Source organism: Colletotrichum fructicola, assembly GCF_000319635.2.
Source record: "Colletotrichum fructicola Nara gc5 chromosome Unknown KSG_Nara_v1_contig04, whole genome shotgun sequence".
Classification (NCBI taxonomy): Eukaryota; Fungi; Ascomycota; class Sordariomycetes; order Glomerellales; family Glomerellaceae; genus Colletotrichum; species Colletotrichum fructicola.
The window spans coordinates 1,829,646-1,842,659 of record NW_027094054.1 but is presented as its reverse complement, the minus strand read 5'-3'; the positions used below and the strand labels follow the sequence as shown (position 1 = coordinate 1,842,659).

Sequence of the window (13,014 nt, the reverse complement as noted above, 5' to 3'; positions counted from 1 at the left end):
GCACACAACATCAGAGGTCCGGGACTGTGGACGCTTCTGGGATGAATCACAACAACTCGTTTTCCAATCTCAACATCTGTCACCCCTCTCTTTCCTCCTTGGGCGCCCCCCCTTTTGTGGGGGGCTCCTTGCCTGATGTGATTATGATGCTGTCATTCCTCAGTCCTGGCCGTGCCTCCTTCACAGGAAGCAGTGCTGTTGTGCTCACCTGCCCCGGGGTGTGGATGTGTTTTTGTTCTGGGCAAAGCTGCCTTCCTGCCTTAGTGCCTTTGCCGGGCCGGTGAAGACCTCCTCCACAAGCTCATGATTAGCAATACCGGCACAATTCTTGGGCTTGTGCACTGACAAGTGTCATTCTCTTGCCGATCTGCCCTCGCATTGAGTTCATAATGCTTTTCCCCTAGTCGTCTTTAGCTTGTATAGAGCTCCGCTTGTCAATATAAACCTCTGGTGTTCATAAGTAGCCTGCCGCCCTCCATTGTTTTCTCGTTTTAGTCGATAGTCTTGAAAAAGTACCAATCCTTTCCGTACAAGACATTGGAAACGTTCCGTGGTCTGAAGCTGGTTCCGATATCCAGCAGGCGAGCTACTTGTCACAGTCAGCCCTTGGCGCACACCCAATATGCATACCACCCTGCTGCTGGCCGGTCTCGGCCTGGCCACCCTCTCCTCCGCCGGCTGCCCCTTTGCAGACCCGGCCAACATCAAGGCGCGCTCCGATGATGATGGCTCGCGCGATCACGTTGCGAGCTACGAAGTCGACGACAGCGAAGGCTACCTGACGTCCGACGTTGGCGGCCCAATCGAGGATCAGACCAGTTTGAAAGCCGGCATCCGCGGTCCGACTTTGCTAGAGGACTTTATCTTCCGCCAGAAGATTACTCACTTTGACCACGAGAGAGTAAGAATCTCCTGAGCTGTCGTTCGCTTTCATGGCTAACCAATGCGCCCACAGGTCCCTGAACGAGCCGTACATGCCAGAGGGGCCGGTGCCTACGGAACATTCACCAGCTATGGCGACTACTCCAATCTTACCGCGGCGTCATTCCTCAGTGAGAATGGTAAGGAGACGCCGACATTCGTGCGGTTCTCTACAGTCGCTGGATCCAAGGGAAGTGCCGATACAGCAAGAGACGTCCATGGTTTTGCCACGAGATTGTATGTACTGGCCGACATCTGGTGAACTTCATGCGCTAACGGAATAGCTTCACGGACGAGGGCAACTTTGATATCGTGGGAAACAACATTCCCGTGTTCTTCATTCAGGATGCGATCCAGGTGAGTGCCGGTCGAGAAAAGCTCCAAAAGCACTGATCCAACGATCCATAGTTCCCCGACCTGATCCATTCCGTCAAGCCAAGCCCCGACAACGAGATCCCCCAGGCGGCTACCGCTCACGATTCGGCATGGGACTTCTTCAGCTCTCAGACCAGCACTCTGCACACCCTGTTCTGGGCCATGGCCGGATACGGCATTCCCAGAAGCTACCGCCACATGGTGAGCATAATTGTCTCGGAGTTCAGGAAACATAGCTAATAACAGTCTCAGGACGGCCACGGCGTGCACACTTTCCGCCTCGTAAAAGAGGACGGCACCTCGAAGCTCGTCAAGTGGCACTGGAAGACTCTCCAGGGCAAGGCGAGCTTGGTCTGGGAAGAAGCCCAGATTGTCTCGGGCAAGAACGCCGACTACCACCGCCAAGACCTCTGGGATGCCATCGAGTCCGGCAACGGCCCCGAATGGGAGCTCTGCGTCCAGGTGCTCGATGAGGAGGACACCCTCAAGTACGGCTTCGACCTCCTGGACCCTACCAAGATCGTCCCTGAGGAGATTGCCCCTCTCCAGAGACTTGGCAAGATGAAGCTGGACGCCAACCCGGTCAACTACTTTGCAGAGACAGAGCAGATCATGGTATGTCTCTATCCCAGCCACCCCTGGCCCACAACTAACCAGCGGCAGTTCCAACCCGGCCACATCGTCAGAGGCGTCGACTTCACCGATGACCCCCTGCTCCAAGGCCGCATCTTCTCGTACCTGGATACCCAGATCAACCGCCACGGCGGCCCCAACTTTGAGCAGCTGCCCATCAACCGTCCAGCAACGCCCATCCACAACAACAACCGGGACGGTGCGGGCCAGAACTTTATTCACCGCAATAAATACCCATGTGAGTTATGATCTTGCCCAGATGAGATGACTGGATGCTGACCCAAGTGCAGACACGCCCAACACCTTGAACAAGGGCTTCCCCGCGCAGGCGAACCAAACCCAAGGACGGGGTTTCTTCACGGCCCCGGGACGCACCGTCACCGGCCACCTCGTCCGCGAGGTCTCCGACACCTTCGACGACCACTGGTCTCAGCCGCGCCTCTTCTACAACTCCCTCACGCCCGCCGAGCAGCAGTTCCTCGTCAACGCTATCCGCTTTGAGACAAGCCACCTCGAGTCCGACACCGTCAAGCAGAACGTGCTCACCCAGCTCAACAAGATCTCCAACGACATCGCCAACCGCGTCGCCGACGCCCTCGGCATGGCCCACCTCCAGCCCGATCCCACGTACTACCACGACAACACCACCCAGGGCCTCTCCATCTTCGGCTCGAAGTTGCCTACCATCGCCACGCTCAAGGTCGGCGTGCTCGCCAGCCAGGCCGTCAACGGATCCGTGGCCCAGGGCGCGCAGCTCAAGGACGCCTTCGCGGCCGACGGCGTCCTCGTCACCGTCATCGCCGAGAAGCTTGCCGACGGCGTGGACATGACGTACGCCCAGGCCGACGCGACCTCCTTCGATGGCGTCGTCGTCGCCAGCGGCGCCGAGAGCCTGTTCAACGGCACCAACAAGTCGCCCCTCTACCCGGCCGGCCGCCCCGCGCAGCTCGTCATCGACTCCTACAGGTGGGGCAAGCCCGTCGGCGGTCTCAACACGGCGCTGAGCAGGTCTCCCTCGCTCGGCGTGGAGGACGGCGACGGCGTCTACTCGGCTGATGGTGTGAGTGCCCTCGTGGAGGACTTCAAGGCGGGACTGGCGACGTTCAGGTTCACCGACCGTTTCGCGATGGACTAAGGGTTGCCCGTTGCTGTCAGCGGGGGATAAATCTCTCTTCTTGTGTATAGTTTACGCCCGTCCACGTTGAGAATGAGGCATAGAGTACGACTTTTAGGTATCAATACAATCAACCATGAACTAGACCTGCCCCTGCCACTCCATAGCTTTGAATGTATGCTTTTATACGAACATTCTCGCAATACGGGTCTCAACGATTTGGAACGGATGAATGAGGAGGATACTGGGTCAATTCATTGTGGTCCGAGAACCAAAACGCCCGCCGTCCCTGAAAAAAAGAACCAACGTACGCGAATCGGATACTCTCGATTCGTCAAATCTCTACTGACAACACTATCATCACCTCCCTGTCTCCTCGTCCACACAGCCCTCCAGCGTCATCCCAGAAAACAAATCCTTTCCTCTCCTCGGACCTGCCGCATCTTGACATGAGTTTCCATTGCCTAATCCGGTTTTCTTGTCCTTTCGTTATTCCCACGTGCGTAGTATTCCTTCGCCCTGCGGCCTTTCCTTCGGTGCTTTGGCGTGGGTGCTTGTGTGCCGACTTGCCCGTGTACCATACATGTGTGTTTGCGAGAACAAACCACACACGTGTTGGGATACAGGCAGCCCGAGGGAAGCGGGTAATCAAGTTTTTTTTTTGGAGAATAAATAAAGCGAAAACGCCAGCCCATTGGGACCTCTGCTCATTCTGATGAGGGAGATCCCGACCATGCATATAAGAATAGGAAGCGAGAAGGGATGTGAAGAAAAAATAAACCAACAAAAGTTTACATCGTGCTGTCGTCGCTGCCTTTGCATTACCATTCGTTTGGGAATACACCAGTAATAATAATAAGTAAAAAACGCAGCCGGCCCCTTTCATCGTGATCATCATAGGCTTCTTTTTTTGTTTTCGCAGCGCCGCCCTTCCTTAGGGGCGATGGTGGCAGCGCTGACAGTGCGAGGTTACCTTCCTTGAGGCCTCGAGCTGGTCATCTCGCCGTACCGTCCACGCTGCTGCGTTGTATCGTAGGCCTGTAGAACTCTCGTTTGGCTCTCGTCTGCCTGCGAGAAGGCATAGCCACGCTGCTTGCGCATGCGCTGTACTTGGCGCACCTTGCGAATAGCTTTTTGAAATTGCTCCATTCTTGATAAATGTTAGTTATCACATCCAACAACACGCAAAGAGCTGCTACATACCTTGGTCTGTAATCTTGAATGTTGTACTTTTGAATCTCCTGGATGTGGTGGTAGGTTTGCGGCATGTACATGCGCTTGGCGAACTTCCAGGCAAAGTCTCTCAATAGACACATTATGGCCAGTGAGATGGTCTGCAACCAGAAGACGGGGCTGCTGTACAGTTTGGGAATGACACCGTGGTACTCGGCCGAGAATGGGATCATGGGCGCGACCGTACCGTAGAGAGCGATGAAGCCCCACCAGAAGAGCATGCTGCCGGGGATGGCAATGACATGGTACTTGGTCCAGTTGTTCGTAATCAGAGCGGCCTTGCCCAGGACGGTGAGAAGAACAGCGGCATAGAGTGCAGTACCCCAGACCCAGTGACCGGCAATCTGTCCGTCGCCCTGGATGAGGTCACCGTACCAGATGAGCTCGCCAAACACATAGAGGATGATGGAGTGGTAGATGGCATTGGCGACCCATTCGGCGAAGATCTTGATTTTGAAGAACTGGTTCTGCTGGCCCATGGTGTACAGCTGGGGGTAGCGGTCAAGAAGTCTAGCCGAGATGAACTGGTCAAGGATACCCAAGGCCAGGGGGGGTAAGACGGTGTAGAAAACGTTGTAGAATGACAGCGTCCAAGACTCGTAAATGACCGCGCCAGAGAAGACGTTTTGGAACGTGTACTGTGGATGTTAGCAAGCATGCAGTTAGGCGGGAGTTGGGGGAGACTAACCCAGAACTGGGTCATGTAGAGGGTGATGTTCTTGTAAAATGAGAACAAAATTGTCTTGGCGACACGCTGGTAACTCCAGGCACCGTGAACCAACAGGAGCTTTCTGAGGTAGCGGAACTGTCCAATGGACACGTCGGCACTTCGGGCGGCTTGGAGACCTTCCATACCACTGATACCAACACCGATGTGAGCAGCCTGAATCATGGAGACGTCGTTGGCACCATCACCGATGGCGAGCAGGATGGACTCCTTTTGGTACTTCTTGACCAGCTTGACGACCAGGGCTTTCTGCAAGGGAGAGACACGGCAGCAAATGACTGCTTTGCACATGACAGCGAGGTCGAGGAAGAGCTTTTCCATGTCCTTCTCGAGAGCGAAAGTAAGCGACTTGCCGTCGATAATGAGGGCTAGGGTCTCCGTTTCGATCGTTCCGTCGCCTTGAGTTCGAATAGCGTCAATCTTCTTCTGCAGGTTGTCTCGGGTCGCGGCAGCGCTTTCCTCATTGACAATGAGAAGCATCATATCCTCGCTAAGGAGCTTGCAACTCATGCCAATGTTGATGGCGGTTTCCTGACGATCACCAGTGAGAACCCAAACCTTGATGTTGGCCTGCTGGAGCGTGTGGATGGTCTCAGGGACACCATCTTGGAGACGATCTTCAATAGCGGTCGCACCAAGGAGATAAAAGTCCTTCTCAATGAGCTCGGAGGCCTTGTCCAGCTCGTCGGCACGGTTACCACCGACCGTGGTGGATGCCTTGTCGTAGATCTGGTACCACTCCTGGAATTCCTGCTCGGGAACCTCGCGCATGGCCAAGCAGAGTGTTCTCAGACCCTCGGAGGCGTATTCTTCCAAGTGACGGAGGGTAGCTTCAACATGCGGGTTCTGGTCGTTGAGACGCTCGAGAATGACAGTGTCGGCTCCCTTGCAGTAAACGCGAATCTTTCCATCGGGGCACCGGTAAATCGTCGACATGCGCTTTCGGGTTGAGTTGAATTCACAGACCGCCAACAGCTCGTATTCCATTTCCCGTCCATGCGCTTCGATAAAGACTGATCTCGGCTTGCGATCCGTGAAGACGTAGCCAAGCTCTGCCGCGCCCTCGACCAGGGCGCCCTCATCGGGAGAAGCTGCCTGGTACTTGATCTTGCCGCCCTTTTCGTCGCTTCGCTCGGGAATAACCGTGTGGCAGGTAGCCAGCAGAGACAAGAAGTGGTCAATGACGGGGGCGGTCTCGTGGCTCTTGAGGTTCTCGGCCAATCGCTTGTAGTCGTGGATGCCTACTTCAACACCATCCTGGATCGTAGCCCTGAGGTCTTCCGGGACATCCTCTGCGTACTGGATTCCGCCAATTGAGGCCTGCTTGAACTCCATCATGTTGCAGGTAAGGGTACCAGTCTTGTCGGAGAAGACATACTCAACCATGCCCAGTTCCTCCACCAAACTGGATGTTCTGCAGTTTGCCGGGGTGTCCGTCTTGTCGTAGTAGATATCCAGGTCGTCGTTGATAAGAATGCCGTGCCAGTACTTAACCATCTCCAAGGTGACGAAAAGCGAGATAGGCACCAGAGAGGAGAACAAGACCCAGTATGTGACCATGTCCTTAAAGAAGGTCTTGATGATGTCGCTCGCGGAACCTGTGGAGTCGAGCTGCAGGTAGGACAGGGCCTGTCCCTCAACCTTGCGCTGAACGAGATCGCCCACTGTGCAAATAACACTGAGGACGAGGAGGATGCCGACCAGGACCAGGACCAAGATGTTCAGCTTCTTCTCTACCTTTGTGCGCTTGATGGGTGCCGCCGTGGCGTTGCGCATGAGCTTTGTCTCGTGGCCAGTGAAGACAACGACACCGTGAATCCAGGGAGTGTTTCGCAGAGTGGCACCACGGAGGAGGAGCTGCTCGGGGTTCAAAGGCAGCTCTTTTTCTCCGCCGCCAGCCTGCATCGTCAAAGTGGCCTCATACGTGTACAAGCTGCTGTTGGGCTGCTCAGACTTGATGCGGCCGCCGAGCCTGCTCAGCTCGCTGGAGCTGACCATGGCACATGTCTCCGGGAGAGCTTGCTTGATCTTCAGGTTGGTCTCTCCGTCAAGGTTGGCTGTTTCGATATAACACAAGCCCTCCGGTTCGGAACTCGCAAGGAGAACAAGATCGGCGGGGAACGGCTCCTCGGATTCTACACGGATGATATCTCCCACTGAAACGTTGATCCACTTGGTCTCCTGGAAGCCGGTGCCGCGCAAGATGCGCGCCTTGGACGTGTTCAGCGCATTGTCAGCCTGTTTGCGACGGTAGTCCTCCACCAATTCCTTGCCCGCAGAGACCAGCATAACAATGAAGAGAGGGATAATCGTCGTGTATCGGTTGGTGGGCGAGAGGTTGGGGATCTGCTGCAGCGCAGCCGTGAACAGGAAGAAAATATTGGCGAACTTGGAGAACTGCTCGAAGAGGAACTTGGGGAGGAAGCTTGCGACATTGTATTTCGCCGTCGAGATGTGGTTGTCGACATACTTGTTCGCGGCGTTCGCAGGCGGGTTGTTGAGGTGGATGATTCTGGGACCCAAAGTCGAGGGGTCCGGCTTGCTGCGACCGAAGCCAAACTTGAAGTTGCCCATGTCGAACTTCTTGCCCTGCTTAGCCTGTTGATCCGCGCCGGCAGCTCGTCCCTGGCCAGCCTCTGTTAAAGGAAGATCCATCTCCGAGTACCCTTGGCCCATGCCCAGTCTATTCTTCATGCGGCCAAAGAAGCCACCGCCCAGGCTGAGAACGCTGTTACGGTTCCGGGCGTTGGCCCTGCCGGAGGGATCCGCGACATTGTTCTGGCTCGTGGTAGCTCCTCCCTGTTGGTAGTAAGAATCGTGTTCGGTCGGGTAGTCGTCGAAGTCGTCGGCGTATCGCTGATAATTGTTCAATTCTGAAGTTTGGCTGTAATGCCTCTGCATGTAGGGAGTGCCGGAAGCAGCGCCGCCACCGACGCCGGGGGACGAGGGGCCGGCGGCTTGCGGTCTCAATGTCGAAGGTTGTTGCGCATTGTGTCCAGCTCCTCCAGCTCCTCCGCCACCAACAAAGTCGTCGTAGGATACGGAAGGGCGACCCTGAGCCTGGTCCTGCTCGTGGGCGTAGGATCGCAACAGGTCGTCATCGTTCATCGCGGATCGCTGTCCTCCACCGTAGACGGGTTGGTCGTTCTCCAGATCTAGTAACAGATCGTTATTGGAAGGTCCTCCAGGAGGGCCTCCCGTCGGTCGTCCAGCCATGCGGGGGAGACTGGTTGTGTTGCTGTTGCTGGGCGATCAAGGTGTGAAGGTGTCGGAATGTCCAGCATGCGAGGTCGGGGGGTTGGTGGATTAAGGTCGTGTTTCCGGACACATGAAGGAAGGAGCGATGGGAATCGAAAAAGGGCGAAAGGCGGCAAGCGCGGAGCGTTTTCGGCAGGCTACCTTTGGTCGGTCGACAGGTCAATGGAATTCGTAACCGCGGCGGCAGCGGGTGAGAGAGACGACGAGGCGACGACGACGACGGCAGTGAGACTGATCAGCGTGAGAATGGGCGCCGCAGCTGGGCAATGGCGGTAGTAGCTGCTGGCGGGAAAAAAGAGTGGCCCAGCAATCCGTATTTGTTGCAGCACAGCCTCCTTCTGGCGCAGGATTAGGATTACACAGTGGTCGGGTTCGCGCTACGTCAACGGGCGGAGGGTGCTGGACGGAGGCGACGTAGACGCAAGTCGACGTAGGCTGAGCCTGGAATGGTCGGACAAGAGTGCCGTAGTACTGCAAAGTACCAGAATGCAAAGCAACGCAGTCGCTATGGGTGGTGTATGATGTATGTTGGTTGTGTATGTATTGGCAGTCGGAAACAAGAGGGGGATGTTTTTTGAGACCGGGAGGCCAGGAATTGAGGTGATGCGAGGAGTCTCGTCTGGCGGGAGAAGAGATGGGATCTGCGGATGGTCGTGTTTGAGGTGCTGGGTGCTTTGCTTGAACAGGCGGCGCCAGGGAGCGACGGACGGGACGAGACGAGACGACCTGGGAGAAGCACAGCAGTGCAGCGGTGCAGGCAGGCAAGCAGGCAGGGCAACAAGGTGTAGGTGGTGCTGCGGGTGCGGGTGCGATGGATGGATGGATGGTGCTGCGCAGGTGGCAGTAACTGATGAGGCTGGTTGGGGCAATGGTCAATTGGGGGGACGCTGAGGAGGAGGAGGAGGGTGGAGGAGACCCAGGAGGGGAGGGGCGCCTTGGTTGGTTGGAGAAGCTGAAGGGGTCCAGTCTCATCCGTCTGAGGTGGTCCCGGTCCAGTGTCTGGCCTGGCCCTGGGCTGGTCGCAGCTGGCAGTGCGTCTGTCTCCCCGGTAAAGGTTCTGTTTTGCGGCGCTGTTTTGCAGTGCTTCCACCTCTTTTGCGCTCTTACCAGCCAGGCACTCTCACTCACGCACAACACAACACAAACCTGCGAACAACCTGGAGCCTGGGCATGATTTGGCCCTTGGGGGTGCCAGCTCCACCGATAGGGGCACGTGGGGCATGTTACTATTCGTGGGCCGTTTAGTGGTCGCTCCCATGGGCTTCAGACCTCCAACTCCCCGGCTTAGACGCACGACTGGCAGCAGTCGACCTCCACGACAATCGTCTTCTCTCGTACCGGATGGGACGAGCTGACGGGCCAAGACGATGGGGTCTGCCAGTCCGGTGTCCTTCAGCCACGATACCTACGACGGCAGGGCTGACTGACTATGTACCTCATGCCGGACACTGGACGATGGCAGGACCTAAGGAATGCATCTCTCCGTCTTGCGTGCTTTCTCCCTCCATCGTCACTCGAATCTGGGGAACATGAGGTGACGGACCTGCGGAATCTCGGAGCTGTCAGACCGTCCGTCAGTCAGCCACTGAGATTGACGCAAGCGAGCCAACAGCACAGCAGCACTTTAGTCTGTTCCCTTGGGGTTATCAACGGTCATTGCTCGAGCAATTGCGCCGTCGCTCAGACAGTGACCCCCCAACTGCCAAGGCTTAACCGACAACGCCGGCCCTGGAGCCAGGCGAGAGGAAACAAAACAAGACGAGGCGAAAGGTCCCAGGCCAGGTTGCTAGAGCCAGGCCCCCCTTCCAGCCCGTGAGATAAAGGTCACCAGGGAAAGGAATTAAGCATCTCCCGCAGAACCAGAGAAAAAATTTCCCTCGTCCACTCGCCCCGAGCGATCTGTGATTACGTGTGGATACGATATCTCGCTCGTCCGAATTGACCAGACGAAATTTGGCTCGGCCATCTTGGAAAGTTGGAAACCATACCAAGCATTGTCCTGCGCAAACGTCCATTGCCCCTGACTTGGCCTGCCACCGTGGCCCCCGTTGGCTGGCGAGGCGGACGTATCGCTGAAGAAAGCTGATGAGCAGATCCAGTTTCAATTCCAGACTGGCTGGGGACCCCGTGAAAAGTCAGCGAAAGAGAGAAAACATTCAGAGGGCCCCTATTGTGGCTACCTGCGCTAATCCACGATCCCGCCAGGTGTCGTTTGCGAATCCCAGCTTCGGTAGGGCGCTAGCTCCGCCCTCTGGTCTGGTCCCGGCCCACCTTCTGCACCAAAGATTTCAGCAGAACACGGCGCCGCTCTGCACTCTAAACGCGGAAGCCTGTGATGTTGCGTCACTTCGCAGTCTAGCTTTCCAGCCACCCGAGCCACGTCTTAGGTAATATATCCCGCTAGTGGCGCTATCTTCGTCAACCGTTATCTTATCGATAGTCGGTTCCTCGGTCATCGTCTTGACCATCACGACTGTCACCAACCATTCCTCAATCCCATCCCATCGTTCATCTCCAGCTACCAATCCATCAACCACGCCATGGTCTGCGCAAAGTGCCAGAAGCTCGGCAAGGGCGGTACAACCCTCGCGACGCCCTCCGTCAAGAAGAAGAGCGAAATCTACCACGGCTCCGCCACATCCTCCGCGTCCTCCTCGAAAGCGACCCTGGGCAGCACCGGCATCGGCAAGAGCAAGCTGCTCTCCAAGGCCGCCAAGAACCCCTACGCTCAGTACTCGAGCGCGTGCTCCAAGTGCAAGACAAAGGTCTCGCAGGGCCACGCCCTCTGCCAGTCGTGCGCCTACCGCGCCGACTCCTGCGCCTCGTGCGGCAAGCCCAACAAGAAGAAGACCGCCGCGCCTGCTGTTGCGGGGCAGAAGTTTACGTTGAAGTGAAGGACATCAGGGCATTCAGATAACATGATAGAAGAGGACGTTGCGCCGATGTCGATGAGAATTATCGTACGCTTCTAGCCGATACATAAATGACGGTAGATACGAGGTGGTCCGGAATAGCTGCGCGCAAGCAGTGCATCACAGTTGGGTCAGAATCCGCCAGGAAACAAGTAAACGCCGATTCGATCAAGAAAGAGACGACGGCTGGGAGTAGGTGGCTGATAAGGAATATGCGCGGATAGCTTGGCCCGTTGAAGCTGAGGTTGGTCAAACCAGTCGAAGGTCACGTCGCACCGCATGGCCGCAATAGGATAACCATTCGCACGTGTAAGCGCAGACATGCCATGCAGGCAAACCTCAGAAGCATAGAGAGAGCAAGCAATGCTTGACAAAAAAATTTCATATTCATCGTTTCTAGTCATTCCCGACTACAAAATTACTCCTGCCTTTTTTGCCCACATCGTTAATGCCATGCTCTTCCAATCCATTAAATCAAAATCAAAACTCACAAGTTCGCCGTCGGCTTGTTGACCTTGGTATCCAGCCACTCCTTGATCTGCTTGTTCACCTCCTCCGGCGCCTCCCACAGCGCCCAGTGCGTCGCCGTCACCTCGCCCCTCGTCAGGTCCACAAAGTGCTGGTCCATGCCCGCCGCCATCGAGGCCGGCAGCGCCGCGTCCTTGTTCGCCAGGATGAACAGACTCGCGGGCTGGATCTTGATCGCGGCCCCCTCCTTCTCCGCCTTCTCCGCCAGCGGCAGCTCCTCCTCGTAGTTGATCTTGCGCGTGCGGTACCAGTTGAGCGGCCCGCGGAGCCCGCTGTGGGAGAACTGCTCGGCGTAGTAGGCGATCTCGTCCTCGCTCAGCAGCGGCGTGGGGCCCATCTTGCCGAGGTTCTCGAACACGACGCCCTGCTCCGTCGTGAAGACGAGCTCGTCGTTGGGGCCGCGGCCGCCGTAGATGCCCTGCAGGAACTGACGGATGTCCTCGGGCGTCTTGACCTTGGCCTCGACGTCCGGGCCGCGCAGCTGCAGCTGGTACTTGAAGTTGTGGAACTTGCCCGCGGCGATGAGGTCGGCGAGGTCGAACCAGTACGTCGTGGGCGAGTTGTACGGCGTGCAGACGCTGAAGACGCCCTTGATGAGGGTCGGGTGCCAGAGGGCGACGCGCCAGACGAGGGCACCGCCCCAGTCGTGGCCGCCGAGGATGATCTGCTCGCCGGGCCCCGCGACGTGCTCCGAGAGTGCCTTGATGTCGTCCGCCATGCTCTTGAGGGAGAACTCCTCGAGCTTCTCCGGGGAGGCGGTCTGGCCGTAGCCCAGGCAGTCCGGGGCGACGACCTGGTAGCCCTGGGAGAGGAAGAAGGGGATCTGGTAGCGCCAGCCGAGGGAGATGTCGGGGAAGCCGTGGATGAGCACGACGGTGCCCTTGGGGGTGCCCTCAGGCTTGCCGTAGAGGTAGGAGTAGGTCTTGCCCCTGACCTCGGCCTGCTTCCGCTCGATGCGGGGGTCGTTGGGCGCGATCTTGTCGACAGCCATGTTGAAGGTGAGATAGTGGTCTGGGTCGAGTGATAGAGACGACATTGGTGAGGCTCTTGTCGAGGGCAGCAGGCGTTCGTCCCTTATATACAGGTTGGCTTTGTAACGTCTGCCAAGGAGGAAGCCCTAGTCCAGAAAGCGGCCGTTACTCCGAAAGGTGAATCCCGTGCCGATGCGGGGAATGAGGTGAGAAGCAACGAATCCGAGTCCGATGTTGGGTATGCAGGATGCCGGAGCCAGTTGCGGGATCTACGCCGCCCGAAATCCTCTCTTATAAGAGTTGAGTCGTCAAGCCCGAGTCATTTAAAAATAGGCGTGTTGC

At 56.9% G+C, this 13,014-nt stretch overlaps 4 protein-coding genes across 4 annotated transcripts; 2 read left to right on the top strand and 2 right to left on the bottom strand.

The window, feature by feature from the left end:
• Positions 1-622: 622 nt before the first annotated feature.
• cat-3 (Catalase-3) lies at positions 623-3,064 on the top strand (the record flags this gene model as incomplete). Its single annotated transcript, XM_032035906.1, has 7 exons — positions 623-901; positions 956-1,158; positions 1,206-1,278; positions 1,330-1,497; positions 1,549-1,911; positions 1,960-2,167; positions 2,220-3,064. 7 exons carry the CDS (start codon positions 623-625, stop codon positions 3,062-3,064), a joined length of 2,139 nt encoding a protein of 712 aa, XP_031885040.1.
• A 948-nt stretch (positions 3,065-4,012) lies between these two features.
• Positions 4,013-8,111, bottom strand: DRS2 (putative phospholipid-transporting ATPase DRS2; the record flags this gene model as incomplete). Its single annotated transcript, XM_032035905.2, has 3 exons — positions 4,013-4,193; positions 4,247-4,914; positions 4,965-8,111. 3 exons carry the CDS (start codon positions 8,109-8,111, stop codon positions 4,013-4,015), a joined length of 3,996 nt encoding a protein of 1,331 aa, XP_031885037.2.
• A 2,690-nt stretch (positions 8,112-10,801) lies between these two features.
• Positions 10,802-11,155, top strand: CGGC5_v007339 (uncharacterized protein; the record flags this gene model as incomplete). Its single annotated transcript, XM_032035904.1, has 1 exon — positions 10,802-11,155. One exon carries the CDS (start codon positions 10,802-10,804, stop codon positions 11,153-11,155), a length of 354 nt encoding a protein of 117 aa, XP_031885038.1.
• A 436-nt stretch (positions 11,156-11,591) lies between these two features.
• Positions 11,592-12,692, bottom strand: Ephx2-1 (Bifunctional epoxide hydrolase 2; the record flags this gene model as incomplete). The annotated part of the gene is made up of 2 exons (XM_032035903.1): positions 11,592-11,601; positions 11,665-12,692. 2 exons carry the CDS (start codon positions 12,690-12,692, stop codon positions 11,592-11,594), a joined length of 1,038 nt encoding a protein of 345 aa, XP_031885035.1.
• Between the last annotated feature and the right edge of the window lie 322 nt (positions 12,693-13,014).